This window comes from Hyperoodon ampullatus (assembly GCF_949752795.1).
Source record: "Hyperoodon ampullatus genome assembly, chromosome: 13".
Taxonomy (NCBI): domain Eukaryota; kingdom Metazoa; phylum Chordata; class Mammalia; order Artiodactyla; family Ziphiidae; genus Hyperoodon; species Hyperoodon ampullatus.
Window position 1 is genome coordinate 38,534,435 of NC_136926.1, and position 16,415 is coordinate 38,550,849.

The 16,415-nt window shown below is 37.8% G+C and overlaps 1 protein-coding gene across 2 annotated transcripts in view; it reads left to right on the forward strand.

Moving 5' to 3' along the window:
* Positions 1-16,415, forward strand: part of THOC1 (THO complex subunit 1) — a gene marked incomplete at its 5' end in the record, with an annotated part of 50,300 nt that overhangs the window by 20,870 nt on the left and 13,015 nt on the right. For both annotated transcript variants that reach the window (XM_079717292.1, XM_079717293.1), the window contains 3 exons: positions 4,446-4,519; positions 6,394-6,502; positions 7,685-7,816. In XM_079717292.1, the coding sequence (XP_079573418.1) occupies positions 4,446-4,519; positions 6,394-6,502; positions 7,685-7,816 (315 nt within the window). The remainder of the gene's footprint in view (positions 1-4,445; positions 4,520-6,393; positions 6,503-7,684; positions 7,817-16,415) is intronic.

Below are 16,415 nucleotides of genomic sequence, written 5' to 3' on the forward strand. Positions count from 1 at the left end.
TCTGTATGTGTCTCTAGGTCTGAAGTGGGTCTCTTGTAGACAGCATATATATGGGTCTTGTTTTTGTATCCATTCAGCCAATCTGTGTCTTTTGGTGGGAGCGTTTAGTCCATTTACATTTAAGGTAATTATCGATATGTATGTTCCTATTCCCATTTTCTTAATTGTTTTGGGTTCGTTATTGTAGGTCTTTTCCTTCTGTTGTGTTTCTTGCCTAGAGAAGTTCCTTTAGCATTTGTTGTAAAGCTGGTTTGGTGGTGCTGAACTCTCTCAGCTTTTGCTTGTCTGTAAACGTTTTAATTTCTCCATCAAATCTGAATGAGATCCTTGCTGGGTAGAGTAATCTTGGTTGCAGGTTTCTCTCCTTCATCACTTTAATTATGTCCTGCCACTCCCTTCTGGCTTGTAGAGTTTCTGCTGAGAGATCAGCTGTTATCCTGATGGGGATTCCCTTGTGTGTTATTTGTTGTTTTTGCCTTGCTGCTTTTAATATGATTTCTTTGTGTTTAATTTTTGACAGTTTGATTAATATGTGTCTTGGCGTATTTCTCCTTGGATTTATTCTGTATGGGACTCTCTGTGCTTCTTGGACTTGATTAACTATTTCCTTTCCCATATTAGGGAAGTTTTCAACTATAATCTCTTCAAATATTTTCTCAGTCCCTTTCTTTTTCTCTTCTTCTTCTGGAACCCCTATAATTCGAATGTTGGTGCGTTTAATGTTGTCCCAGAGGTCTCTGATATTGTCCTCTGTTCTTTTCATTCTTTTCTCTTTATTTTGCTCTGCATTAGTTATTTCCACTATTTTATCTTCCACCTCACTTATCCGTTCTTCTGCCTCAGTTATTCTGCTATTGATCCCATCTAGAGTATTTTTCATTTCATTTATTGTGTTTTTAATCGATGCTTGATTCATCTTTAGTTCTACTAGGTCCTTGTTAACTGTTTCTTGCATTTTGTCTATTCTATTTCCAAGATTTTGGATCATCTTTACTATCATTATTCTGAATTCTTTTTCAGATAGACTGCCTATTACCTCTTCATTTGTTAGGTCTGGTGGGTTTTTATCTTGCTCCTTCTCCTGCTGTGTGTTTTTCTGTCTTCTCATTTTGCTTATGTTACTGTGTTTGGGGTCTCCTTTTTGCCGGCTGCAGGTTCGTAGTTCCTGTTGTTTTTGGTGTCTGTCCCCAGTGGCTAAGGTTGGTTTAGTGGGTTGTGTAGGTTTCCTGGTCGAGGGGACTAGTGCCTGTGTTCTGGTGGATGAGGCTGGATCTTGTCTTTCTGGTGGGCAGGTCCACGTCTGGTGGTGTGTTTTGGGGTGTCTGCAGACTTTTTATGATTTTAGGCCACCTCTCTGCTAATGGGTGGCGTTGTGTTCCTGTCTTGCTAGTTGTTTGGCATAGGGTGTCCAGCACTGTAGCTTGCTGGTCGTTGAGTGAAGCTGGGTGCTGGTGTTGAGATGGAGATCTCTGGAAGATTTTCGCCGTTTGATATTATGTGGAGCTGGGAGGTCTCTTGTGGACCAGTGTCCTGAAGTTGGCTCTCCCACCTCAGAGGCACAGTACTGACTCCTGGCTCCTCAATTTGGGATGATTTGTTGTCTATTCATGTATTCCACAGATGCAGGGTACATCAAGTTGATTGTGGAGCTTTAATCCGCTGCTTCTGAGGCTGCTGGGAGAGGTTTCCCTTTCTCTTCTTTGTTCTCACAGCTCCCGGGTCTCAGCTTTGGATTTGGCCCCGCCTCTGCGTGTAGGTCGCCGGAGGGCGTCTGTTCTTCGCTCAGACAGGAAAGGGTTAAAGGAGCAGCCTCTTCGGGAACTCTGGCTCACTCAGGCCGGGCGGGAGGGAGGGGCACGGAGTGCGGGGCGAGCCTGCAGCGGCAGAGGTCGGCGTGACGTTGCACCAGCCCGAGGCGCGCCGTGCGTTCTCCCAGGGAAGCCGCCCCTGGATCCCGGGACCCCGGCAGTGGCGGGCTGCTCAGGCTCCCGGAAGGGCGGTGTGGACAGTGACCTGCGCTCGCACACGGGCTTCTTGGCGGCGGCAGCAGCAGCCCCAGCGTCCCACGCCCGTCACTGGGCTCCGCGCTTTCAGTCGCGACTCGCGCCCGTCTGTGGAGCCCCTTTAAGCAGCGCTCTTAATCCCCTCTCCTCGCGCAGCAGGAAACCAAGAGGGAAGAACAAGTCTCTTGCCTCTTCGGCAGCTCCAGAGTTTTCCCGGACTCCCTCCCGGCTAGCTGTGGCACATTAGCCCCCTTCAGGCTGAGTTCTCGCCGCCAGCCCCAGTCCTCTCCCTGCGCTCTGACCGAAGCCCGAGCCTCAGCTTCCAGCGCCGCCCGCCCCGGCGGGCGAGCAGACAAGCCTCTCGGGCTGGTGAGTGCCGCTCGGCACCGATCCTCTGTGCGGGAATCTCTCCGCTTTGCCCTACCCAGGTATGTGGGGAGTTTCTTGCCTTTTGGGAGGTCTGGGGTCTTCTGCCAGCGTTCAGTAGGTGTTCTGTAGGAGTTGTTCCACGTGTAGCTGTATTTCTGGTGTATCCGTGAGGAGGAAGGTGATCTCCGCGTCTTACTCTTCCGCCATCTTACCCGGAAGTCTCTCTTCTGGTGCTTTTATGATTTTATTTTTTCTTTTAAATCTTTTACCCAGCAGGAAGGTTGGAGTTTGGAGTAAGTTGAGTTATAATTTAATTTTTTCTAAATGGTGAGCCAGTTATTTCAGAACCATTTGTTAAATAATCCATCATTTGCCCACTGATTTTTTCAAAAGGACATCAACAAGATCAACTTTATTTTTAAAGATTATTTACTTATTTATCTATCTACCTACCTACCTACCTACCTATTTATTTATTTATTTATTTATTGGTGCGTTGGGTCTTTGTTGCTGTGCATGGGCTTTCTCTAGTTGCAGCGAGCCGGGGCCACTCTTCGTTGCGGTGTGCGGGCTTCTCATTGCGGTGGCTTCTCTTGTTGCAGAGCATGGGTTCTAGCCGCGCAGGCTTCAGTAGTTGTGGCACGTGGGCTCAGTAGTTGTGGCTCGGGGGCTCTAGAGCACAGGCTCAGTAGTTGTGGTGCACGGGCTTAAGTTTCTCCGCAGCATGTGGGGTCTTCCCAGGCCAAGGCTCGAACCCATGTTCCCCTGCATTGGCAGGCAGATTCTTAATCACTGCACCACCAGGGACACCCCCTAAAGATTATTTTTGATGTGTCCAGAAGACAGTCCAGAGCTGGCAAATTTTTGGACATTCAGCACCTGCTCTTCATTTAGGAGCAAGTTATAAAGTTTAAAAAATTATTAATTAGATGTAACTAATATTTCACTGTAAATTAATCAGAGTACCTTACTTAATTTATCCCTTAAATTGTAATCATTGTCAATTTGGAAATGATACTGACTTTAAGATTTTTCAAAATCTGCCTTTCCCTTTTATGTATCTTTTAGGTATTTCTTGGACTATTCTATGTAGACTTGTTATTTTCAAGTCGGGTGGTGGGATGAATTGGAAGCTTGGGATTGACATGTATACACTATTGATACTATGTATAAAAGAGATAACTAATGAGAACCTACTGTATAGCACAGCGAACTCTACTCAATGCTCTGTGGTAACCTAAAAGGGGAGGAAATCCAAAAAAGGGGATATATGTATACGTATAGCTGATTCGTTTTGCTTTACAGTAGAAACTAACACAACATCGTAAAGCAACTATACTCCAATAAAAATTAATTATTAAAAAAATTTTTTTTCAATATGGAGCTGTACACCCAGCATATCCTAAAGTGTTCCCAGATAATAAGTGTTATGTGTACAGGTGGGGGAAGATTTTCAAGGTCAAATTAAAGTTGGGGACAAAAACTACTTAAATCACTTTGAGTTATTTACTGTGGTTCTTGGAATCCTTATTGTACTAATGATCTTCTCACTTTTCCAACAAGTCATTGTATACTGTGTTTCCAAATCATATTTTGCCATAGATTCTCTATTCCCAGAGAGAATGTACTGACTGTGTTTGGAAAAGTACTGGTTTAAAACTTTGCACTATGTTTTTTGTTGTTTTTTTTTAATGAATAGGTATTTATATTTATATTCTTTTATTTTTATTTATTTATATAAATATTTAATATTTGTTCATTTAATATTTATTTATTTATTTTGGCTGCAACTGTTCTTAGTTGCGGCACGTGGGATCTTATTTGCAGCATGCAGACTCTTAGTTGCGACATGCATGTGGGATCTGGTTTCCTGACCAAGGATCGAACCCAGGCCCTCTGCATTAGGAGCACAGAGTCTTACCCACTGGACCACCAGGGAGGTCCCTGCACCATGTCTTCATGACTAGCTTATATTATTGTTATACTGCTCTTGAGTTCTCGGATCCCTGTCATATAGAATTCTCCTCTGCCTGACAACTGCTTCATGACAGGATGTACATTCTTTTAATTTAGCACATGGAGGACAGAGAAGAAGGAGTGGATGTGGAAGAAGGTGAAATGGGGGATGATGAAGCTCCAACAACTTGGTGAGTGTTTAGAAGTTCAGATTTCTTGATTTACAAAGAGAATACCTTATGACTTATCAGGTACTAAGGTGAGAATGTAGACAGGGAGGAAGGAGATCATGCTTATAGATTTCTTTTGTTTGTAACTTTAATGTATATCACTTAAAATTACAACTCCAAAATCACTAATGGGCTGTATCAGTTGGTTTTTAAATTGTGTGCAGGCAGTCCGTTGTTTAGGTGTAACCTACCTTATATATATTCATAACGTTTGAAAAGCCAACCACAGGCAACCTACGCACTCCTTCCCTTCTCTCTTCCATTTCATTTTGAGATCATGGTGCTGTGTGGATCACTAAACCTACTTCCTGTTTCCCATATAAAATTACGGTCTTACTTGGAATATCTGTATGGGCATGAAGCTTAGCACAGATGCTAACTGTAATCCATAGGTTCAACTTGTTAAGGTTTATTTGGAAAGAATGGAGTAAGATAGTATACAATAGTGTTTACAGGCAAAATTAATTTTACAGAGGTGATGTTGAAAATTTTTGTGGACATTTGAGGATATGAAACAGTTGATACCTCAAGCATTTTTGACATATGGTTACTACTTAAAAGACTTTATTGGCTGTTTTTAGTAATATAGAGGATTTTGCTAATATAAACCCTGAAACGTCTGTTTTAAAATCAAAAATTGAAACATTTTGTAGTGTAATGATTGCTTGTAAAATTAAAAATTAAAACATGTCTTGAGCCATATACTAACACATATATATGGAATCTAAAAAAAATGGTTCTGATGAACCTAGGGGCGAGATAGGAATAAAGACACAGACATAGAGAATGGACTTGAGGACATGGGGAGGGGGAAGGGTAAGCTGGGACGAAGTGAGAGAGTAACACTGACATATGCACTACCAAATATAAAATAGATAGCTAGTGGGAAGCAGCTGCGTAGCACAGGGAGATCAGGTTGGTGCTTTGTGACTACCTAGAGGGGTGGGATAAGGAGGGTGGGAGGGAGACGCAAGAGGGAGGGGATATGGGGATATACGTATACATATAGCTGATTCACTTTGTTATACAGCAGAAACTAACACAACACTGTAAAGCAATTATACTCCAATAAAGATGTTTAAAAAATATGTATTAACACTGAAGATTTGTAACATAGCTGAATTAGAAATTGAATTAGTAACGCCATTTTTGTAATACTAAGTTGATATGTACCTAATGTGTTTGTTTCATACTAGGTCTTTGTGTGTTGGTTAGGATATAATGCCCAGGGCTTTTACCATTAGAGTCAAATTAACATTAGCTTAAACAACATAGAAATTGATTTCTTTCTCATGTGAAAGTCTGAAGACAGGTGTTCAGGGCTGATGCAGTAGCACTCTTCAGGGAGATTGTCTAGGGACCCATGTTCCTTCTAACTTCCTGTTCCACCATGCCTTGGTATTTGCTCTTTTTCATATAGTCCAGGGTGGTTCATCATCATATCTGCATTCTAGCCAGCAAAAAGGGAAAATGGTAAAACATGGCCCATATAAGACATATGACTTCCGCTCCCCACTGACTGGCCAGAATTTAATCACATGGCCACACCTAGTGCAGGAGAGGTTGGGAAAGAGAGCCTTAAATTCTGAATGTATCCAGCCAAAATTCAGGGGTTCCACCACTGAAGGTAAAGAGGGAATAGGGGTCTATGTACCCCCTGAAATTATTTATAGACCTTTATATAAATATTCATGAATTTGTGTACTTTTCTGGGGAAAGAGGCCATGGCTTTCATTACCTTTTTCAGAGGATTTGTGACCCAAGAAAAGTTAAAGCATTTAGATATTTCTAAAAGAACTTAAATGATTTATTTAACGTAACATTTATTTTATCAGCTCCATTCCAATTGATTACAACCTGTACCGAAAATTTTGGTCACTTCAGGATTACTTTAGGAACCCTGTGCAATGCTATGAGAAAATTTCATGGAAAACCTTTCTCAAGGTGAGTTGCCAATTACAGACTACCAAAAGCCCCAATATTTTATAGCTAATGGCAGAGTCAGAACTTGACTCTTGTCCAGCATACTTTTCACTATATAGTTCTACCTCTTATGTTTTTATATCTATTTCATGATATAGAAGCTAAATTGTAAATTAATATATAAACAATTGATTTTGAGAGTAGTTTATAAATGACTTGAGGATTTAAAATTTAGTAATTACTGCCTTGGGTTTTTTTTTTTTTACATAGTGAGTATTGTCAACATGAATTGATGAACTTTTGCAGAATACATCCTGCCTTTGCACAAAATTATTTCAGCTATCCTCTAAGAATAGGACTCTGCATACTATGGCTTTGGACCACATCCAGCCTACTGCCTACTTTTGCAGACAAAGTTAATTTTGTCACACAGTGACACCAATCATTTACGTGTTATCTGTGGTTGTTTTTGTGCTATAATGGCTGACTTGAGTAGTTGTGATTGAGACCATTTGAGCCATATAGTCTAAAATATTTGCTATCTGACTGTTTACAGGAAAAGTTTACTAACCTCTTTTTTATAAGAATTCTCTGTATTTCTTTTTCTTGGCTCCTTAAAGGTCAGTTTGTCCTTTTTGTTGTAATCAAAATCTAAAGTTAATAGGTAGCTCTTAAAAGTAGCATGGTGTGTTTTCTGTGTTACTTTTTAATGTTTTTATTTTATATGCAGTATCTTTTTTTTCCCCATAACTATCCAAATTCAGATTAAGTGGTAAGTGAGAAATCATCTGGAATTGTTCCTCAACTGGATAGGCTTTGACATCATTTTTTTATTTGGTCACAGTGTTTAGCACAAGAAATGCTTGAGAGTTCCATTGCTGATTAAACAGCTACTTTTACTGGTAAATTTCTGTATACTTTCAAAGCATTCCTTTCTCTGTTTGCCCCTTACACAGACTGCATAAGAAATCACATTTTTCCAGAAGTAGAGAGTTTATTCCTACTTTTACAGTAACCATGATATCTCACAAACAATAGTTTTACCCTCATTTTGCTATCATAATTTTTCTTGTTTAGTGTGCCTTAAGGATGCATATATGGTTAACTGGGAATAAATTGTACATTATTTTGATAAAGAAAAGCACTAAACAAATGATTGGGCAACAATGCCAAATAAAACTAATTGATATTTTTACTTTGCAGTATTCTGAAGAAGTTCTAGCTGTTTTTAAGAGTTATAAATTAGATGATACTCAGGCCTCAAGGAAAAAGATGGAAGAATTGAAAACAGGAGGAGAGCATGTATATTTTGCAAAGTTTTTAACAAGTGAAAAGGTATAAATCTTTCTTTTTCACTAAGCATAGTAAGAAATGTTTTTATTTTTGTTTTCTCTATTTAGCTGATATCCTTTTAAGTTAAATACAGTAGAAAAGTTTCTTAGTTTATTTTTGGTTAAAACTGATAAATGTTAGTTTGAGAGTCCTATTTCTTCTTGTAGAAGTAAGACTAACTTAATTTCAAAGGTGAAAAGTTCTGCATTGTCTGTTTTGTAGATTTATTTTGGATTAAATACATTTTAGTTACTTTCAAGTACATATATTCTGAACCTCAAGTTAGGATTTCATTTGCATTTATGAAAATATTTTGTATAGTTTGCCATTTAGGTACAAATAAGGGGTTTTAAAATTCCTTGTTAATCTTATTTACACAGCTTAATAAGTAATAAGTAAATTTTGTTCAAATACAGTGCTAAGGCATTATGTAAGTTTCTAGTCAAGATGGCACGTTGAGTTTGTGTTTTGATTCACTCCCTTTGCTCCAAACACATAGCAATGACAGGTAAAATATAAAAAGAGAAAACCAAAAAGACAAAGCTGGGCTTCCAGAGACAAGATAAATATCCTCACAGACCAGAACTGCCAAGTAATAAGTGAAAATGAAGCCTTGGGCCTGCTGACTGTATATTCCAAGCAGGTGGTGGCAACCGGGAGCTTGGCTACAAGTGAGACCAGATCCATGTGGGACCAGGAGCCAGAGCCATATTCACTGCTTGAAGCCAGAGACTGGGGTAGAACTTAACCCACTTTTGAAAAGAAGCTAAGGTAGATATTACCAGTCTTCTGCCAAAGGCTGTGGTTTCATAGGAAGTTGTGGGTCTAGGGATAACAAAGGCACAACTTTGTGTCCTCTGCTTGCTCTATGACCAGATATGAGATATCCCCAGTATACTCATGAAACAGCTGTTCCAAAAAGTCATCATGAGACTGTTTTCCAGACTTGGGCCCATGGACCTGGTAAAAGAAAGTGCAAAACTACTAGACAGGAAAAGCTATACACAGAGATAAAGAAGAAGAAATAAGCAACAATCCCAAAACAAAAGCCTTCCATTCAAAACTCTCTGATAAATTAAAATTCCAAAATCCAGTGCTAAGAAAGATCACCAACAAAATCAACTATTGGGATGTATGTTTGTTTATTTTAGATACATGACCAAGACTTTAAAATATATATGTTTTGGATAATCAAAGAGATAATTGATAGTACAGCATCCATGGAGAGTAAGAAATTGTGAAACTGAAACATTTCAGTTGAAATGAAATAGGAAAGTTTAATATGACAACTAATTGGGATTCTTGAAAATGAAAAAATATCACTGAAACCAAAGCACAGCACATAGAATTAAACTATAGTTTGGACATAGATGACAAGAGTACTAATGATGAGAAGTTCACCCAGAACACAGCACAGAGACAGATTTTTTTGTTAACCTGAAAGCAGTTAAGAGCCATGGAAGATAGATTGAGAAATTCTAGCATATATCTAAGTAGGATTGCCAAAGAACAAAATGGAGAGAATATTGGAGAAACTAAAGGACTGAAGGAAGTCCCAAGTTCTCAGATTAAAAGTGTGCTACAACTACCAAGCAGGATAAAGAAAGATGAATCCATACTTCAGTACATTATGCTGTAACTGCAGGTATAGAGAGAAAACCTTAAAAGCCACCAAAGAGGGGAGGAAGAAAACACAAATATACTGGAAAGGAACAGATTTCTAACAGTTATCAATAATAGATACCAGAAAACAGTGGAGAAATATTTCTGAGAAAAAACTATCAGTCCAGAATTTCATACCCAGCTAAATGCACTCAAGACTGTAGATTAAATAAAGACATTTTCATTCTAAGACCAGGAAAGCATACTACTCTAAGACCATCATTGTGAAAAACTACTAAAGGATGATTTTCAGGAAGAAGGAAAGTGAATCCATAAGAAAGGAGTGGAATACAGAAAGCAATTGTGAGCACAGAAATTGAAAAATATTTCAGTTTACTATTGATTAAAAACAAAAAAGTCATAATAACTGACTTTTTAAAAAAATTTAATGTAGTATGTAAAACTAGATAACAATAAGAATCAGGGAGGGTAAAACAGATGTTTAGTGAGTAATTTAAGCATATGCTACAGTCCTTGTAATCCTCAGGAGGAGAAAAGGAATGCTGAATAACTTTAGACATTATTATATTAAAAGGGAAACCACAAAAGGAAAAACAGCCTGTAGCTCTCAAATGGCAAGGGGTTAAAAAGGGGACAAGAAGGAATATAGACTACTTTATAAATCCAACAGATGGCAGGAAGGGAGGAAAAAAAGAGAGAAGTTTAGGTAAGTCCAAATATATCAGCAATGACTGTATAAACTGATTTAATTTACCTAATAAGAGAGATTATCACATTGGATTTTTTTAAATCCAGGTATATTTATTCATTTAAATGAAACACATATAAAACTCTTTGGTTGAATAAAGAATTCAAAATTTTATTTTACCATATTTAGAAAGGAAAGAAAATTCCAAAGCCTCCTCTAACTTAACAAAGAAGCTTCCCAAAGATATATACCTTTCAGAAAGCTTGAGATATCAATTTAAATAATATTATCAGGGCAAAACAGTTAAAAAATACAACAACCAGTAAGAGTTGTATGCTTTTAGCAGTTAAAGGTCACATTTCTCAGGACATGACAACTATTTCAAAACCCTGGATATCTTAAAAGATGTTTTTTTTTTTGGACAGTTGACATTTCCAAGGACATTTTAGAAAGCAGCAGGATTATACATTTTCAGAGACATCTCCACATTGGAATGTAAAATCAGTGCTTTTGTATCGATCTCCATTCACCACTTTGTCAGAACTGGTCCCTGAATAGTGTGTCTCCCTTACTGACTCTTTGTGAGTGAGCTTTGTTTCACCAGCAGTGCAGACAGCATGAGCTTTCAGGGTTAAGCACTGGAATTCCATTAGGTAACGTTTTGATAGAGGGAAAAGCAGGTTTTAGAAGCTTAAAACTTTACAATATGGGAAAGAAAAAAGGCACAGAGAATTGCAACAAAGAATGTAAGGCATGTGATGTTTTGCATCTTCACTTCCATTTGTTGCCTCTTAAGCAGTAACTTTATCTTAAATTTCAACCTATAAAAGAACCCTTCCTGTGCAATCTTCGTATTTTTCCTATGTATTTCCAATGTTTATTACTCAGCATCCAAGTGAAAATATTTGTAATGCACCACCTATAGCACCATTTGATGTTTTACTGCTTCACTAAAAGAAGCCTTCTAGCATTTCTATAACACCTTACATGATGTTTTGTATCCCAGGATTTCTGAAAAGGCCATCCCACCTAAGTATGTGCCAATCTAATGTTACTTCTCAACTTTCTTCTGGTTGTAGATTTGGTAAATGACAGAAACACTCTTGATTTTTCAGGGATATATTTCTTGCCAGTGAGAGCTAGCTTAAGTGAAATCAAACGCCATTTAATTATTTGGAGTATAATTCTATAGCCCATCGTTTCAGTGGTGAGCAGGTTTGGGAGAGTGGTCTTGTCGTTACAAGGTTAGGTCTTTCATCACTCAAATAGAGCATATAGCCTCATTTGATGGCCGTGTTATTACCCAGAACCCTTGTGTTTTGCTTACATGAATGTGGTCAAACTTTCTTAGGAGAGTTTTCCTTATATCATCCTTAGGAAGGATGATATAACCTTTCTAGTTAGAGACAGGCCGATCATGTAGCAGCTTCAGGTAGGCACAGATTTTACAGATAAAATAGATTCGTTTCTAACTTACCATACCTTCTTTCTTAAAGGTGAAGTTTCCACTAGAAACTCATGCCTAGGGTATGATTGTAAACACTAATTTCCAACAATATAGTTCCCTTGTTAACGTAGCAAAATAATCCCTGGATTATTATTTTTAGTGGAGAACTGCCAGTTCCTTAAGTTTAGTCCAGAGTCATACTCAGAAATTTTAAGGGAGGATTTCACCTCTAATTGTCCAGTTTATCATACTGTATGAAGGGCACTGTATTATTACAGGAATTTCTCCCTCAGTACTGTGTAGCATGTAAAAGTAGAACCAACATTTTAAAACAAAATTCCAAGTATCATGAGTGTTAGCATGATGGTTAAAGGAATGTATGTTTGTATCTTTGAGTTCTTACAGAAAAAAGGCCAGCCAGTAACTAGGTATGAGCTTCAGGGTTACCCAGTTCTTCAGAATACCGACTCCTCTTCCCTTTACAGTTGAGACTCAGTGACCTAATGAAAAAGATCCGGGGGAATACTCCAGAGCTATCAGTTACCAGAGTGGTTGCCCCACAGTCACACACTAGTGTGGTCATTAGGCCATTCTTGTTCTTGGAGGTAAGAGAAGTAACAATTCTTCCCAGACTCTGCATTGTATGAAGAGCTCTCAAATAAGAACTTTTAGTCACTTAAAAAAAAAAAAGTTCCTGACAGAAAGAAGCTATCAGTACAGCCTTAAATTTTTCATACTTTCTCTGTCCATTTGAGAGATAGCCAAGGCTGAGTGTTTATGTAGTGAAGGCAAAGACAGGTCTCATCTTTTATGAGACCTCCTAACTACAACCTAGTTAGGAAATGACCTCAGAAGTAAGACCCTCCTATAGACAGACAGGCAGGCTAACCACTTTCCTATAATTTCCTTTAGTTTCATCAGTTGTTTCATATGGGACTCCTTTTAGACAGGACTGGGAGGTTTTTGGACAACTCTGGAACACCGCTTGAGTTTTCCTTGTGTGCAGCCAGAGATAGAGCCAGCCCTCCAAATAGTTCCAGGAGTGTACCATGAGGTTCCTGGATTTGTCAGAAATTTAAGTAGAAACTAGATCATTGATCCCTGTGCCCCCAGAAAAAAAAAAGTTATAGCAAAAAGCTGTTAAATGGGTGGCGCTGACATTTTCTTATAGGTCCAAGATGGAAGGCCTTACACTTTAAAAATCATATAAGCACTCAGCAGTTCTCAATAAGAACAGAGCAATGTTTTCCACTGATGAACCTTAATGTAAATCAGTTGTTAGACTTTACGTCTTGACACCATCCATCTGAGTTGACTGGTTGGGCTTCTCACAACTGTGATTAGAATATATTTGACACACTTGATTCAGGCTTTGAAGTAATCTAACACAACATTATCTAGCACATCAGTGTTGGCCCTTGGGTGGCCACTGGGGAAGTATCAGAAATTTAGTTGGCCTACTATTAATATTTCATAAGGAGAGAAACCAAATCTTCTGTTTACTATAGATCTCATTGTCGTATGAGCTGTAGGCAATGTGTCTAACCACTGTAGTTGAAATATATACAAACTCTTGGGTTAGTTTATTTTTCAGAATTCTCTTTTGATGTTTGACTTTCTCTGCTGAATTCCAGTTCTGTGGCATGAAGGCATTGATGAATTGTTAGGGTTTTACAAACTACAGTTTGTTTGAAGACTTTTGCTGACACTCATGTCAGTTTTAACATATGGGTGTACTTCCACTCATCTGAAAAGGTAAACACAATTACTAAAGTTTTACATGCATAAAATCAATCTGAAATGGTCCGCAAGGTGGGAGGCATGAGCTGCCCTCTTTATTGTGACACTCCTGTACTCTGTGGGCCTGACACAGGGCAGCTCCATAAATACCATTGAACATATTGGAAAGTTTAGAGCATACTCATCATTCTTTTTATTATTTTTAGAATCCCTTCTGTGTGTGAGTCAATCCATAGTTATGCAAGCAAGATAAGAGTAAATTCTTTGGTGCTGCCAAGCAGCCATTTAGGAAAGACTAAAGATAGGGTTAAAAAAAATACCCTGCCAGTGTAGACTGGATTTGGAGCCTAGTTCTGAAGAAGGACAAAGTATTTTATGTCACGTGTGTAGGTCACAAATAAAGTGAGAGGTAAAAATTACCACTTTAAATGCATTAATGAAAAATTTATGAGTGACAAATTGAGAATTCAGGAAGCTAAAAAAGATATGGAATAAACCTCAAGAGAGAAGTAATAATAGCACAAATTAATGAAATAGAACAACGAAACTATAGAACATACCAGGAAAACCAAGGCTTTGAAAAGAAAAATTTTGTAGAAGTTCTTGTAGAACAGGCCTAAGGAAAAAAGGGAAAAAGTACCAATAAACAAAATAGGAGTAATTGGAAATACAGAGACAGTAAAATGTGTAGGAGACTATATTCAAATCTAATGAAATAGTAATTCTGTAGAAAAACTTAATTACCAAAATGGATTCACAAAGAAATTAAAAGCCTGAATAAATATATAACTATTAAAGAAATAGTCATCAAAGTGACACCTTTCAAATGACATCAGGCCCAGATTTTTTTAGGTACGTGTCATCAGCACTTCAAGGAATAGAGGAAAAGCAACCCAGGTCCTTATATGAGATTAATGTAGCTTTTAAATAAAATCCCAATAAGGACAGAACAAGAAAAAAAGTATCAATTTCACTTATGAATAGAGATGAAAAATATATTGTAAAAACTCACAAATCAACTTTTAAAATTGATAGTAGCTATTTTTTAAAAATAGAGACTAGGGGCTTCCCTGGTGGCACAGTGGTTAAGCATCCACCTGTCAGCGCAGGGGACACGGGTTCGAGCCCTGGTCCGGGAAGATCCCACATGCCATGGAGCAACAAAGCCCATGCGCCACAACTACTGAGCCTGCGCTCTAGAGCCCGTGAGCCAGAACTACTGAGCCCATGTGCCACAACTACTGAGCCCATGTGCCACAACTGTAGCCTGCATGCCTAGAGCCTGTGCTCCGCAACAAACAGAAGCCACCACAATGAGAAGCCTGCGCACAGCAACGAAGACCCAATGCAGCCAATAAATAAATAAATAAATTTAATAAAATAAATAAAAAATAGAGACTAAATAATATAATAATATTTAATAATATTTATTATTTAAGTCTCTAAATAATAGACTTAATATTTATTAATATTTTAATAATCCCAGGATTATAAGTATGATTCAATACCAGAAAGATTAATATGAAATTAATAGATTAACAGTTTTTAAATAAAAACTATGATCATCTCAGATACCAAGAAAATTATTTCAATACAATCTAATACTCATTACAAAACCAAATCAGAAGTAGAAGGGAATTTTCTCTAACTTGATTAAGGGGGTTGACAAAAACCCTATAGCAAGCATCATATGTAATGATCAAACTTTCAAAAGTATTCTCAGTCATTTCAAGAGCAAGACACGGATATCTACCAACCATATTTCTGTTCAGCGCTGTAGTGGAGGACCTACATTTCAATAAGAGAAAACAGAAATGAGAGTTACATGTATTGGAGAGAAAAGACTGAACTGTCTCTAATTAAAGGCAATATAATTGTCTACAGAGAAAATCCAAGAGAACCAAGAAACTTTGAATTAAGGAGGCTTCAGCAAAGTTACAAAAGAAACATCACCTATAAGTAACTGGTTACAAAATGTTATTTAAAACAGCAATGAAAACTAATACCTATGAGTAATCTTCATGGAGAAAATTATAAAAATAAAGAGATACGACTACATTTATAGATAGGAAGACCCAGTGCAACTTCTCCCCAAATGTGTCCATAAATTCAGTGTATTTTAAATCAAATCCAAACAGGCTTTTTGAGGGAACTTGAATAGTTGATCTTAAAGTTTTTATGGAAAAGCAAAAAACCAGGAGTGACTAAGCCAAGAGTAACTACTTCCTCCTAAGAAGGAACAGTTGCCCTATCAGATATAGATACTAAGACCTATAAAGCTCTAATAATTAAAACAGTAAGTATTAGTACAGGTATAAAGAAGAAAAAAGAACTAGGACTAGACAAAGTGAAAAGACAAGCCACAAAGTAGGAGAAGATATTCACCACCTCCAGAACTGAGGAAGATTAGTATTTTGAATATACCGTTGACAAAAAGACAACCAAATGGAAAACTGGAAAGATTGTATGAACAGGTAATTTACAGATGTAGAAACCTGAATAGCTAATGAGCTTATAAAAGATGCTAAATGTCACTAGTAGCCAAAGAAATTAAAATGATGAGATAATCACTTCACATTTGTCAAATTGACCAAAATTAAATATCCTAACAATAAATGAAATGTATTGGCAAAAGTGTGGGGAAAGGAGAACTTTAACACACCGCTGGTTGAAGTATAAATTGATACAGCCACTTTGCAGAGTAATTTTATAATAAAGAGCAAAGTTAAAACTTCTAAGATGTGGGCCCTAGAGAATCACACATATGCACAAGGAAATAGATGACTCATTGTAACTTAGGTGTTTGCAAGTGAAAGTGAGGAAACGACCCAAATGTTCATAAGCAGGAGACTGGCTGGGTGGTAAATTATGGTAAATTTATACCATCGAGTTCTATAAAGCACTGAAAATGGATGACTTAGGATGGGGGTTGGCACATTACTTACTGCCTATTTCTGTAAATGAGTTTATTGGCTCACAGCCATGCTCACTCCTTTACGTGTCATCTGTGGCTGCTTCTGCATGGCAACAGCAGAGATAAGTAGTCGGGACGAGGACTGTATGACCACAAAGCCTAAAATAATTTACTGATCCTTAACAGAAAT